The following is a 14,422-nucleotide window of genomic DNA, read 5'->3' as shown; positions in this document are numbered from 1 at the left end:
GCCTCGAACTTCCAGCGTATCTGTACGTCTGTAAAATATTTCACTCATTTACGTCGCATCAAAAATTGACTTCTTTTATTGAAAATTATTCATTTCATCCCAGCGTTTGCGCTGCTGTATGGACACTTTTTCATTTTGCAGGTTGAAAACTGATATCTTAGTAAATGATAGTATCTGGATTGATTCGCTCAGCGATCCTTTATATTCGGGCAAAAATGGTGATGGAAATAAATCGAGCCTCCATTGGAAGTAAACAAAACGTTGAACTTCAAGCTACTTTTGGTTTTATTGAAAAATTGTCTATAAATAATATCGATATATTTCGAATGTACAAATGTATAACGTTAATCAAAATCAAACTGTAAACCCCGTTGGCGATAAGTAATCGATTGCTTGTGCGTCACAAATTTTGTACAAAAATACAGATCTTGCCAACATCGTGTCAAATCTGGAGATCCGTGTTACGAATGCAGCTCGACAAGAATGAATTTCGGTCTCTCCATCAACAGAAAACGAATCAACACGATCGATTTGTAGGTAATCGATCGACTTCTTTGGGTCCATGAAGTCCGTGTCTGTCAATGTCTCCCTTCCAGCGGTAAAGAGATAACGAGCGGACGGTTTTTTCAGTATGAATATGTTGTGCATAGTAGAAAACCCGAGTGTTTCGTATTTCGTTAAATCTTTCGCAAGCTCCGCACATCCCTCTGAATTAAGTCACACTCGAGGGCTCCCCCCCTTGGTTGAATTCGCAGTCCTAGGTCGCGACGCTGGGTCGCCGAGTAAAACGTGAAGAGAGTTTTTTTCATTTCGGGCAGGTCCTCGGTATAATGAAACTTTTATTAGATTCTGCGGTTTTTCGGCGTCCTCACATTCGTGCGACCATTTAAACTCAATTTCGGATGTTACTTTTATTTTTGCTGTCTTGAAATTAATCAGGGCTACAGCTCTACTAGCTCTGCACCTGTGCGCGCTGGTTATTATCCTCCATGTTGTTCCTTGACATTTTTGCCGGCAGATTAATACCTGTAGCGAGTAAAGCCGTGAATAACTGATAAATTACGACATGTTTTTCTCGAACGCTTCCACAGTCATGCACGCACTCACTCATTTCTTATCTAAGCAAAGAGAAAAATTATGTCCGTCATATACAGGTTATTAATTTCTCTCGTATGTGTTACGTTTTTTTTTTTTTTATTATTATTATTTTGCGTGAAAATAAAAAGTAAGTGATGTCAACTTTTGTCCGGGCGTCGAAAATATTTACAAAGTCATCTTTATGCTTTCATGAATTCTGTCAGATGCGTAATCCCTTTCCGTCTCCCCATTTCACGTTCGTTTTTTTTTCTTTCTTTCTTTGCACTTTCCTGTTTCGTTCATTATTGAATTCCTTCGGCCAATGAGTCGCGATGATGAAAGGCAGCGGGCAGAACCTCCGGGTGGTACTTCCTTTCGCTGTAAATGGCGATGATGAAGCGGCGGGCGACTTCTCAATTTCAGCCTTTAATTAATTGCATCACGAGGCCGAAGCAAGTACGCATCTCGATCGAAACTACGAGGGCCTGATTGATGCGGGAATCGATATCGACGACTGAATTTGGCTAATTATTGAAACGTGGGGTACGATTACTTCGAGGAAGACGCGAGAGGCGGGGGGAGAAGCCAGGCACGTGAATATACCGGGCTTATTGTGCCATTGGAAGGAAACAATTGCAATATCTTTCCTGCGATTCGTACGCCGCGCGAAATAATCGGATGAAAATTACAGCGGGTTAGAAACAATATTCACGATGTTGCCTACCGAACGGAAGGCAAACAGAGGAGGGCAAAGAGTAATCGAGTAAACTCAAAATCGCGGGATGAAATACGAGGTGAAGGTGCAATGAATTCAAAGAATCGGACTACCGATCAGTCTCTTCTACCGGAAGGAAGTTTGTTTAAAATGGAACGGAGTGGCGTTCAAGGGGTACGAAGCAGCGAGGTAGAAATGAAGAATCAGCTCGCATCCGAGTGGAAAAGAACAAAAAATATGATTGCCTTCAATGGGATAACGAGTCTTGAATCGCGACGTTCTTCGTCTCGATTTGCTGCGGCTAAACGTCTTCTCTGTTATACCGACACACGTGGTTCACGTACAATAAGCATGTGCCGCGTTGTCTACGAGGAACAAGATTCACGGATAATACAGCCGTGTCTTCAGCGAACCCAGCGTATGAGTTCAGTACGCTGAAAAATTAATCACCGTGACCTGCGTGTCAATGTGCCATACACAGTATTACACACACACATGTATATATAATTAGGGTGCTCCTGAAAAAGGTCGTTTTTGAATTTAAACCAGCTCGCCCTCGAAATCGCCTCCAGATAATTCAAAATAAAATCCCTAATTTTTTCAGATTCCACCCTAAATTAAATAGGGTAAATAAAAAAAATAGGGTACATAAAAAAAAAATAAAAAAAATACCTATATTACCGATAAACTTGTCCACGTCAAGCGAGGATGAAATTTATGGGATCCATTTCGAGATTTTTACCGTGTACCTGCTAGGAATTTTCATAAGGTTCGGAGGTTGGCAACCGTGTCAAATCGAAAGTCCATTAAAGCTTGCAAAGTTCTTCAGCCCGCATTTGGAATGATAGTAACACCGAATATGTATCTGTGCACGAATGTTCTGAGTGGTCAACGAACCGAAGTTTGCCACCTGGCTATTAGAGCAAACAGGATCCACGGCACCGGGATCTGGTTCACCTGCTCCAGGCATCTAATCAAGCTCGACTGCACGTATCGTGCTGGCATTACGCCCGCGCGAGCTTATTGCCGGATCAAGTGACGTAGGGTATGATTTTGCGAGGCTGAACTTCGTAACGTTAACGTAACGTAGCTTTTTTTTTTTTTTTTAAAAAAAAAAAAGGTACTTCAGGCTTGCAAATTTTCAAACGGACAGAAAACGACGTAATAAGACTCGAACGTGATTCAACATGTTCGATTTAAGACAGCGAACCCTAAAAACTATCTTTACGCCTCGCAGTGTGTCAGAATTGACATAAACATTGGATTGATTCGCTTGAAACTTTGCGCGAATACTTTCGATGTGACAACGAATATAAATCTGGAGTACCACGTCAACCGTGTAATCTGAACTCACCCCTTACCTGCAGCCCTGTTTCTTCGTAATTTATTTAAGTAATTTGATACAAAAAAGAAAATAAAACAATTTTGCCACCCTGAAACCAACGCGGAATTGCTTCTTGGGTATACAGAAGGTGGAAAAAAAAAGATTCAGAAAAATTCACTTGTCGGAAGGGGATTGTTATCGGCGATATATGTCTATGGCTGTTTCAAGTTGGCACGTAGATTTTAATCCCTTTACCACCTGAAGCCACGTTCGAATTCCGCCGAATTCTCGACTCTCTACACGATCCTCCCTTTTTTTTTCGTCTTCTCACCACCACTGATGCCGTAATCAGCCAGCCAAATGTGATTTAACTTCTTTGCCGACAGTTTCAATTATGCGGTAATTATATGTATGACGCACGGAATGGTGAACCTTTCAACTTACAAAGCGGCTACCTTTCTCTAAATGACACTGTATTGAATTCACCCTCGAATTTATATACTTTAAAACACGAGTGAATTCCGAAAAATGTTCATTAGACCGAAGTGATGTTGTTCCATGTTGAAATTACGATGCTAATTGTGTGATACTTTTCGTCGGGACTTAGCTGCAATGAGACGAGGAGATCAAGTGTCCTTAACCCCGATGGGAATAGTTAGAAACATCGTCCATGGTGCCGGCTGAAGGTGTGGCACTTCCATTAGGGAACGAGAAATGAGCAAACCGATTAACGAGTAACGAGGCCCGAGTGGTCTGAGACTGATCGATTATATCGACACCCATAGACGATTCGTCGCGACGTAATAAACATTGATTAAAGCTCGGCCGAACGAAAATGGTTTGTTTTTTTTTCTGAAAAAAAAACACCAAACAAAAACAACTCTTGTCGTCTTTTTCATTGAGATCATATAATCTCCAAAGTGCTTTTGGTTCTGGAAGACCAATGAAACTTCGCCAGACATTAAAAGCTCTATCTCTTTGCGAAAAATACCAAAGTGCAATTTTCGTTCTCGTGTTCAAACACTTACTTGTACACTATTTCTACATGATTTCACGATGTTCCTTACTTGGCATGAGCTACCAGTGAAGCGAAATGAACAATGTTTGGTTCCGGGCAGCACCGTGCAACTTCAAGTGGCCAACGGTTAGCTTTAGCGTCATATCCAATCGTTGACTGAATCTCTTCGTAAAGCGGAACAAAGTGAATAAGTGAATAAAATTTACGCTACGCTCCGCAGTATCAAGTCCCGGGTTGGACAAACGGAGGAATTTAATCGACCTTTTGGCTCTACGGCACATAAGCACATAATGTTCAACATTGTACTTAGGCGCGGCATGACGGTATAATTTCATTCGATTACCAAAACGCTGTTTCGAATCAATACGTGTTATTCTGATGGGACCAGTTTCACGGGTAGCGTGTAATTAACGATGAATTTCGTCGTCGTATACACGCATGGATTGACGACTCACCGCGAAACTTCACCACAAAGTCGGCGATTTCCGTTTCCAAATGGAACTTCCATGAACAACAGTTGCCGCAAGCAAATGGTAGAACCCTCACTTTCACCACGTATAGATTTAAAATTCATAACTAAATCTGGCTAGGATATTGCTTATCGAGTTCATTTTTATGCGGAGACGAAATAATGAATCTGTAGATAGATAACTGCGGGCTGCTTGGGGATTTATTTTCTCCCGGTATCTTACACCCACGTAATCAAGCTCTTCGAGATGAGTTCGATAGATGAAAAAAGTAATCAAAGGTTGACGCAAGTCCCACCATTAAATCAGGGTATTAACGAACGCGATAAAATAATGACGTTACGTCAAAGTATAGGGTATGAGGACATCATTGCGAGATCAAGGGTCTTATATTTTACTAGCCTGTTAGAACTTTCCCATATTTTCAATAAAAGCTCGACTCCCGATCATGGTGAACATTGAAGCTATCAATATAGACTACATCGCGGAAATTCTACCTGCGTTTTGTCGTCATTCGTGTTACAGTTGAAGAAAGGAAAACGGCACTCCTTGAGTAGAAACAGTTTCGAAGCATGCGAATTGCGTCGAGAGAATGTGAATCACAGTTAAAAACAGCGGAAAGGCAAATTTCGCAAGTAAACGAAACTTCGTGTTCTTGATCTGTTTGTGTAAATCTTGCGAAACATTGCTGAAGATCATTTCCCTGAACAGTACCTATAATTTCGGTAATTGTATGCAAATGGAGGACTCTGGAGAGTCTCTGCACCGAACAGATCCGACATTACAGATCATAACTGCACCTTAGGGTGGAACATTTTTTAACATTGTTTTTATTTTTTCAAGGTACCACTTGAAAAGTTTGTTAAAAATAAAGAAAAAAAATTTTTCGTAAAACCTGGAGGAGGTAAAAAAATATTTAGAGGTCACTACCAATTATTGTAATATTTTTCATTTATCTTTACGTGTACACCTTACGGACTTCTATATATATATACATATGTTGGTTTGTTTTTTCGTATCATGGTCCAATTAATCGTTGTATATAAAAATCAATACCGAAAACGAAACAGGGACGTTAAGGTGATGCGATACTTCAATTTCGGTAACAAAAACTGTTATCCAAATTTCTCCGAGACGATTAATCTTTCGGATAAAAGACGAGAACAGCCAGCTGCGTAATTGTTAAGCGCAGTTTGCTGTTGATCGGTGAACGATTAATTGAACCACGATACAAAGAAAAAAAAAAAACAAAGTAAAATCTATATAAATATAACTCCGTAAGAGGTACACATAAAAATAACTAAAAAAATATTACAAAAATCAGTAACGATCTGTAAACATTTTCCTACCTCCTCCAGGTTTTACGCCATTATTTCTTTCCCCAATAATTGTCACAAATTTTTCTAGCAGTAGCTCAAAAAGAAAGAAGAACAGAGGTTAAAAAATTAACAACCCTACTGCACCTGCGCGACAGTCACGAACTCTCCACCGTATGCAGAGAAATGACGCGACGTGATGGGAATACCTGGTCAACCCTCGGCGGCGACTCACCCTTGATCTCCTTGTGCGTGACTCGGTCCGGATCGAAGGAGGCGACCTCGCACCGATCGCCGACGAAGAAGTAGATGCTCGTAAGGTTCGCCTCGCTCTCGGTACTGCCGGTGGTCCCGTTGCGCGGCTCGCGTTCCATGGCCCGAGCTGACATGGGCCCGGCGGTGTCCTCGTCCTAGAAAAACGGGGGTCAACTTGGGTGACGGGTTGCCCGCCGGTCGTCGGGCTCATCGCATCGCCACCTAGGCACCCCGGGCGCCTCTTGCCTCGGCCGACCTCTCGAGCGCCTCTCTTCGACTGTCCCTGAAGCAAACCGATGACCTTGAACCGCGGGCGACCGACGTCCCTTCGAAGGAGAGCTTCCAGCTGCGCGGAGACCTCATGCCGTCATCACGGGAGCTGCAACATTCGGAAGGAGAAAAGCTCGTTTCATTTGCGGAAAAGGCTCGGATCGGGTTCTTTTTATGCGAGGGAACGCACGGTGGGGCGAAATTCAGAAAAGCTGGCAAATACGTGAAAAATGATGGTCTTCGAATAACGTGTGAGACTTGGAAATTTTTTAGAGGGATCCTTGGTACATCTTACGTCGATAGGACGGTTCGCTGCATTATCATTTAGTGTCACCGCTTGAACCCTGTTTATTGTCATATTCGGAATACGTGAGTGTTGCAAGTGTTGCAGGTGTTCGTAAATTATTCATCGAAGTGTCGTCGCAGGTTTACGCAATGAAGGGTATTCCTGGAGGTTATTAATGCATGAATTCGACAATATATATTTATAAATAATTTCGTTGCAACCAAGGGTAGACTATTGATATTCACGAGTACTTGAGAAATTGCGAAACTAGACACGCCCTACTTAGAAATATCACTAAGTTTCGCGCTACGTATCGCTCCGCCTTCAAATTTAAATAAGTAGTAACAGTTCCGTAACCTAAAAATGTAACCTCTACCGAGATCTACCAGCATCTACCTGATTTGCGATCTTAAAAACCCTTTATGGTTATTTTAACGTAGATAAAGCTGTTTGCGATAATATTCGTACACTATTTCTGGGCGCCAATTGTTTAAACAAAATCCAATTTCATATTCATAATGAGCGACCTTGCAAACTTCCGACTGCAAAATTTCACAAATGTTCACGGAGACCTTGATATTTTGACCAACTTTTTTGAAATTCCCCTCACTGTGGAACGGCGAGGATATTAATAATTCCTTATACTTCTGCCAGAGGGGTATAAATTCCTTGCGACTTCAATGAGGATGATAAAACGATATTCAATGTAAGGCTTGACCCTTCGAGGACCTCGTTAGAATTAATTTCGCGTTGTAAAGATGACGGAGAGGCATCTGATAAGTTTTCATTCGGTGATACTCGACTCGTCAAATCCTACTCAAGTCTTCTTGAAAAATTTCACTCAGGGCATTCTTCAATAAAATACGGATCCTAAAATTCTGCTCAGGGCAAAATACGCGAAAGAATTGCGTGGGCCTGGTATAACGAAAAGCTTCCTTCCTCCCTGTACCTTCTCAGTTCGACCCCACGGGCGTAATCCAAATAATGAAAAAAGAAGTAAAAACAAGTCCCGGCTACATCCGGTTTGCCTGACGTGGTACTTTTTGTCAGCAGTGTTCCACCGATTATCGGTACAACGTCTGACCTCGTCGTCTGCTTACTTTCTCCTTATAGTGTTTGTGCAGAGATATTGAAGAAAGATAGAATTAGTGATACGAGAATTGTGAAAATGAGTGATGTGTACCGAGTTACCGGGCAGCAATAACTTTTTTGATACTTTCTTTGATCTCAACTACGGAGAAGCGATCGATTTCGTCTAAGTTTCACAAGAGAACGTCTCGTGATTGACGACTTAAGTTTTGCCGAAAGCGAATTTCAGCCGTAGCTTCGAGGAAGATTTTTTTTTTTTCAAGGACTCCAAGACCCAGCTTGGTTTTACGCTTGGATTGTGTCATTATGTACTGAGGTGATCAATTCTCATTGACTAAGCGAGATACCCTTGCAAAATTACAACAGAGTCAAGGATGAAGATCGGCACCAAAAAGAAGAGAAGATGAAAAAACACTCCGACACAATTATCGACTTGCGAAAATTGCTGGAAGGAATTATTTACGATATCTGTTATGTTCCACGTCAAAGAAATAGCAGATGAAGCAAGCGAAGATCGTATACCTACGATTGTGACAAGCAGCTTCGCTTCGATTTTCACGGACTGTTTTTTCTTCTTCTCATACAGATCACTCTATCCGCAGTTACCAACCGTCTCACGGCGATCAGACTCTACGAAATATCTACCTACAATCTCCGTGTGATTTTCAACACGTGAAATCTTACTGTTTGCATGCGGAAAAACCGATGAAAATAAAAATGAAGATCTTCGTCCCCGAGAATCAGGTGAGCACTGTGCAAAATTCAAGGGCCGATTTATTATTTGGCACATTGTGATGCACGCTCTATGACTGGAGCAAAAATTCGTTAAAATCCTCTGCCTTGTCTCCGTTACATGAAAAATGGAGGACTAATTGCACGCTGTTCATTTTGAAAGCGATTCCGCGTTCCCAAAAGTGGCGAGCATCGTCAGCCCTGCCCGACAAGCAGTCATAGATCACCGTCAAACTTTTTACCGGCTCGTCGAATCCTAAATTATTCATACACGTGGAAGGCCCTGACATGAGCTTCAATGCGATGAGGGGAAGCAACTAATTTAACGTACAAAATTCTTCTCTCTTCTCGCTGGGCAAACCGTCGAGTTCAGATTTGCGAAGAGGAGAATTTTGGCAAATAAGCAACGCAGTTAACCAAAAAATTACTCTGAACACGATTTAAAATCGTGCATTATATTCGTTGCATAAGTTTAGTAAGCTGCAAAGAAATGTTGGGTTTGGTGTAGTTCCACTCGGCTTGCGCGTTGTTAATAAAATGCATGTATAATATGAGTTTTGTAAGTAATTACCCGTTGAACCCGAATGCATTCAAGTATCTTGTACATTAGTTTACCATACTGACGAATAATTCACTAATCGCCAGGCTTCACTCAGTAATTTTTTGGACGTGAAGTTCGTAACGTTAATGTAACGATTCATTTTTAGGAAAAATCGTAATCTCGCAAATTTAAGATCGTCTCCAATTGAGTAATCTATGTTCAACAAGCGAACTGTATTCAGATTTTAGAAATTACCCTTAAGGTCGTTTTAAACTTTCGAAACAATGATTTTAGTTTCAATATTTCGTTATATTAAATTACCGACTTCAATCTGGTAATATTTTAACTCACTACCTATTTTATTTATTTTTTTTTTCCTGTTAAAAACCAATCAAGTATAAAAAAAATTAAACCAAGAACCTGGATCAAATCGAAGCTCTTGTGCGAGAATCGCTAATTACGTTCTTCTATTAAGCTACCATTGAACTGAGAATTTTTATGCCCACATCATACCACGTTTCAATGACTGTTTATTCGATTTAAATTGAGGAAAAAAATAGAAAATATACGGAGAAAAAGCGGCCTGTAATTCGTGGATTTTTATTCTTCCAACATATTATTTCACCTCCAGTACAACGGCGTTACGCAGGAGTTTCGAAAGGAACCATCACCGTCCACGTGAACTGGCAGCCGCATAATTCGACCGGCAGCGGCCACGCGAGGCGATCGATTCGAAGAGGCGTCGAGTATCGGCAACCCGGGCCCAGAAACGTGGTTACGGAGAGTGAGAAGTCGAAAGTAGTACGGAGGGTGTGCGGGGTGTAAAGTCGTGACGGCAAATCCCCAGCCGACAATCGATAAGTCGTGTGCGAGGCTGGGGGCTAGTAAGTGACGTAACTTGCCGAGGGGCGAGAGCCTCTCCAGGAACTGGAAGGTAGGTTCGTTAACGGGGAATGATTTCCACGTCTGATTGTAAGCGAAGGTGGAGCGAGTCACCACCCAACGGGGGCAGCGTTACGTGTTTTGTCGCGCCCATCGCTCTTTCGTCCTCATCTGTTTCCCGAAATGGCTCCGACTTGTCCGACGGTATATACCGAGAGGTTTTCTTGAAATAATCTGCTCGTCGTATAGTTTATACGCGTTGCCAGCTTCGTAAAAATGTTACCAACATGGCAGGCAGAGTGATCGATGCGACGTGGATCACGGCTGCGCCGAAAACCGACCCTTCTCGACAGGCGAGAGGTTATGGTTAACTGTCACTTGTCAACCGGTCGATTCTAGGAAATTCGTTTTTGACAGTGAACGTTTGCTTCAGGCTGCAAACACGGATGTCAGTCAATAAAAACTTGATTTTGATCTTGTTTAAACGACCTGCTAACCGTCTAACTTATATGCGTAGCCAACTTCGTAAAAATGTTACTAACATGGAAGGCAGAGTAATCGATGCGATGTGGATCGCGACTGTTTCGTGAGCCGACCCTTCTTAACAGGCGAGAGGTTATGGTTACTTGTTACTAGTCAACCGGTCGATTCTAGGGAATTTTTTGTTGTCAGTGAAAGTTTGCGAGCATGGATGTAAGCCAATTAAAACCAAGCAAGTTGAATCGCGCACGCTTCGAGTAGATCCTTTCAAGAAAACCTCTCGGTATAAATGTACGTATTTCACGAGCCTGAGAGAAACACGAGCGGGGAAAATCGACCTGGATCTGCATGTTTCCTCCGCCTCTGAGAAGGAAAAGGGGAGGGAGTTTCAATTAAATGTGACAAATATATCTGGGGGTTTTTAATCTGATATTGACACCCGAGAGATTTTCGCAGATTGAAACGAGGAACAATTATCTGGCGCGACAGGTGACGCGGGGCATGGAGAAGGCAGAACCGATTTTATGTCCGGTCGAGTGTAGGCTATTGGCAGCTCTGATTGGTTCGCAAATTTTTTTTCACACTATTCGATTGTACACGTGCCGGAGGCAATGTGGCAATCACAGGCCCAGTAAAACTGGCAAGTGCACCTTTATCAGATTATCAACGTCACTCGTACCTGCCTACCTCGCAATATTCCATAAATAATTCACGCTCTAGCCAATACCGTATAATGTTTATTGAAAATCAATGTTACGGTGAATAAAACGTAGGTACGCAAGGAAACTCGTTTGGTGCAGAAACAGCCGGAGATGCGTATCGTGCACGAATCAGCTCTGTACTCTGCCTGTGCCAGGGTTAAATTTAATCTTAAGAAACTAACAATGAATAAGAACCGAGGTTAAGGGAGGTGGGTACATCAGAGACCGAAAAGAACGCCGATTTTTTATTTTTTTTTGTTGTAATTCTATTGCATTCATACATCACTTTTTTATATGAATGTACACACATTCAAGTACATATGCAAATTTTTTTATCGGAAAATATTCAAAATGGTGCCCTGGCAGCTGGTTGAATGAAAAGCCTCTTTTTAGCGGCGGACAGCCTTCCGGCTAAACGGCTGGTTCGAACCAACAAAATCGAACGTTATTTTGCAGTCAAGATATGAAACTAGAATTTCAGTCGAGCACATTTTTAATTTTCGAAAGTTTGAAAAAATGGCGACCTCATTAACAAAAAAAAAGCAACAATTCATCATATTTTTGTATAGTCTTTAGAGTCAAAAGAGTGGAACAAAAATGTATGAAAAATTTGGCCGACTGAGTTCCAATATGAGGGAATGGAGCTTATACTGTCCAAAATTCAAGCGAATCGGTCAAATAATTGTCAGGTTATCATATCATCACCAATTTGAAAAACTTGGTTTCGAGAAAATCGCGTTTAAAGTTTCACGATTTCTTCGTTATGCAAAACATCGGTTTTTTCAACTCACGACTAATCCGCAAGCACTTATTTATGAAGAAAAAATCAACGTTATTTACAGCGGTTGACATGGTAACCTGGTAACAAATGCTTCGCACCATACAGTGTGGTACAAAATTCTTTGTAACTCTGTCATTTTAAAACCTCATTTTGACCTTATATTTGGGAAGGGGTTAGATAAAGATCTGAGCTTCGTGAAAATGCAGAAGAAATGCGAAATTTTGTCATTTTAATGTACCCATCCTCCTCAAATCATACGATTTATGTCAAACTTCGCCTGAACCTATACGCGTGATCAGGGTTCGCAAAAAATTTGCGAGAAAAGGACTGATGAATATGCTAAAAGCCGTTACGGGGCGTGAACACATTTCGTTTCAATCCTACATCGGGGTCCATGACCAGCGGTTCCATATCGTCGCTTGTGCATGCATCGTATAGGCGCGTTAATATTTGCACTGTGTCACGTGTCGAAAGTCCGGCAATGAATGCACTGCAAATTTGAGCTCAGCTTCAAAGCTCCAAGAGGGCAGTAGTAACAGTCAAACCGTTGATTGGCACTGCAAATCAATCCCATTGATCAGTACGCGCGTCATTCGCGCTGCGGTCTGTTCTATTAATTCTTCCGTATAGCGCGTTTCGACGCTTTAAATTCATCCCTGAGTGATAATTGTACGTCACGCGAGGAACAAGAATTTCAAAAAGCAAGTATTAACCATAGTCTGATACGTACTAAACATTGGACTCGCAACTATGTTAGTTCTTTCGACCGTTCATGTGGCTTTGAAAGCGAAACACCGCAACGAGATCCAGCTCCGTCTACTACGTGATGATGTAACGTTGAGCGCGTCTTATCTTCTGCCGCCCGGTTTGCAGTTTGTTCAATTTTCTGGCTTAATCGATTTGTTCAATCGCATTTCATCGATCACCAAACAATTATCTCGGTAAACGATCGTTACTCACTTCCAGGGCTCATTGTCAGAGGATCGTTCCCTCATGTTCGCCACAGCCATGCAATACACCCTTCTGATGCGACCACGGGATCCACGCACAAGTTATTAAGGTAGACGCCTCCCCTTTCACTGCTGCTTTTCATTCTCCCCTTGATCCATTTCTCACCCACCAACCAATAAAGAATTTCGCTTTCAGCTATAAGTCATCTTTATTCTGTTCTCATGGTGGCGTTTTGACATGTGAGAGTAAGTGGGTGAGGATCGTTGTCAGCACCTCCCCTCTCTCCCACTCTCTCTACTGCACATTACCAGACGAAGCCATGGAAGGAACGATTACGGAATGAACCGACTGCAGAAAAAGATATATCCTACCCAGATTCCTCTATAAGGTGAGCAAAGTATTTTGACTTTTTCAAACCGAAGCCTAGTAGGCTCGAGAAATGTAAAACCGAGAGAAAGACATGCGGGAAAATGAAAGGTGTCGGTGCCGTCAGAGGAAGAGGAAGCAGCGCGACTAAACTGGTCTCGGCTCGCCACCAATTGCGACATCCTCTTATGCGGCGTTAAGCACTGGGAACTTCCGTCGCATCATCGTCGCGACGTCACCGAAGGAAGCTGCCAAGACGTTCTCACCCACGCTCATCTCCGGTGTCCGAGCGATTAGGGGTCTTCGCTCCGCGCTTTCATCGGCAGCAGGACTCCAATTCTCTCCTCTCCACCTTCCGCTACGTGCGTCGGTTCGTCAACCCTTCGTCTCGTTCCCAAAGCTTTTAATTCCCTCATAACACGTGTGCGCACATCGACAAATGCATTCGACACTTTCCGTCTCACACCGACAACACCGCGCTGAGAATTACGAAGATGCACAGAGAGTTTGGGAAAAGGGCCTTTAAAAGGGTGGTAAAGCTTGGCCAGTCTAAGATCACACGTATTTTTAGGAGTTTTTTTTTTTACAGGAAAGGAAAATACAGCTTATCCTTCCCATAAAGGGGTGACCTGTACGATTTCGACGTTGACGTATATATCGCCAAATATTAAAGTCCACGTACCTCAGAATCGAACAAGTGCCTTATAGTCCCATTCTATACACAATTCTGAACAAAAACATTTGTATGCATTTTCACTTGACGCATGAATAAAGAAACGAAATACGCAATAGTAAATTCGTAGAGTTCATGACACATCTTTACTTCTGCGTCAAATGAAGACAAATTGGAGAGTTCTTGTTCAGAATTGTATATAGAATGGGGCTGTTGAGCCCTTTTTCGCGTTTGAGATACACAGACTTCGATATTTGGAGATATATGTATACGTCATCGTCGAAATCGACTAAGGCACCCCCTTAACACCATCCCGATATCTGGCCGGCTTTTACGCGGATTCTCAGAGGGCTCAGCATTGCCGGGTAGCAGTGGCACGGAATTAACGGGTGTTTGTTAGCTACCACGCGAATGCGAAATGAAGGCGTGTTCATAAGCCTGTCGAGCACCTGCTACAGCGGTTGGGTGTAATTTATTTAGAGCAAAGGTGCGCGTGGC

At 42.3% G+C, this 14,422-nt stretch overlaps 1 protein-coding gene across 6 annotated transcripts in view; it reads right to left on the bottom strand.

Moving 5' to 3' along the window:
* Positions 1-14,422, bottom strand: part of LOC124181383 — a 106,790-nt gene that overhangs the window by 25,819 nt on the left and 66,549 nt on the right. For all 6 annotated transcript variants that reach the window (XM_046567904.1, XM_046567901.1, XM_046567902.1 and 3 more), the window contains one exon: positions 6,153-6,551. In XM_046567904.1, the coding sequence (XP_046423860.1) occupies positions 6,153-6,306 (154 nt within the window). In that variant the 5' untranslated portion in view covers positions 6,307-6,551. The remainder of the gene's footprint in view (positions 1-6,152; positions 6,552-14,422) is intronic.

The sequence above is a fragment of the Neodiprion fabricii genome, chromosome 4 (genome assembly GCF_021155785.1).
Source record: "Neodiprion fabricii isolate iyNeoFabr1 chromosome 4, iyNeoFabr1.1, whole genome shotgun sequence".
NCBI classification, from domain to species: Eukaryota; Metazoa; Arthropoda; class Insecta; order Hymenoptera; family Diprionidae; genus Neodiprion; species Neodiprion fabricii.
This window is presented reverse-complemented; position numbering and strand designations above follow the sequence as displayed.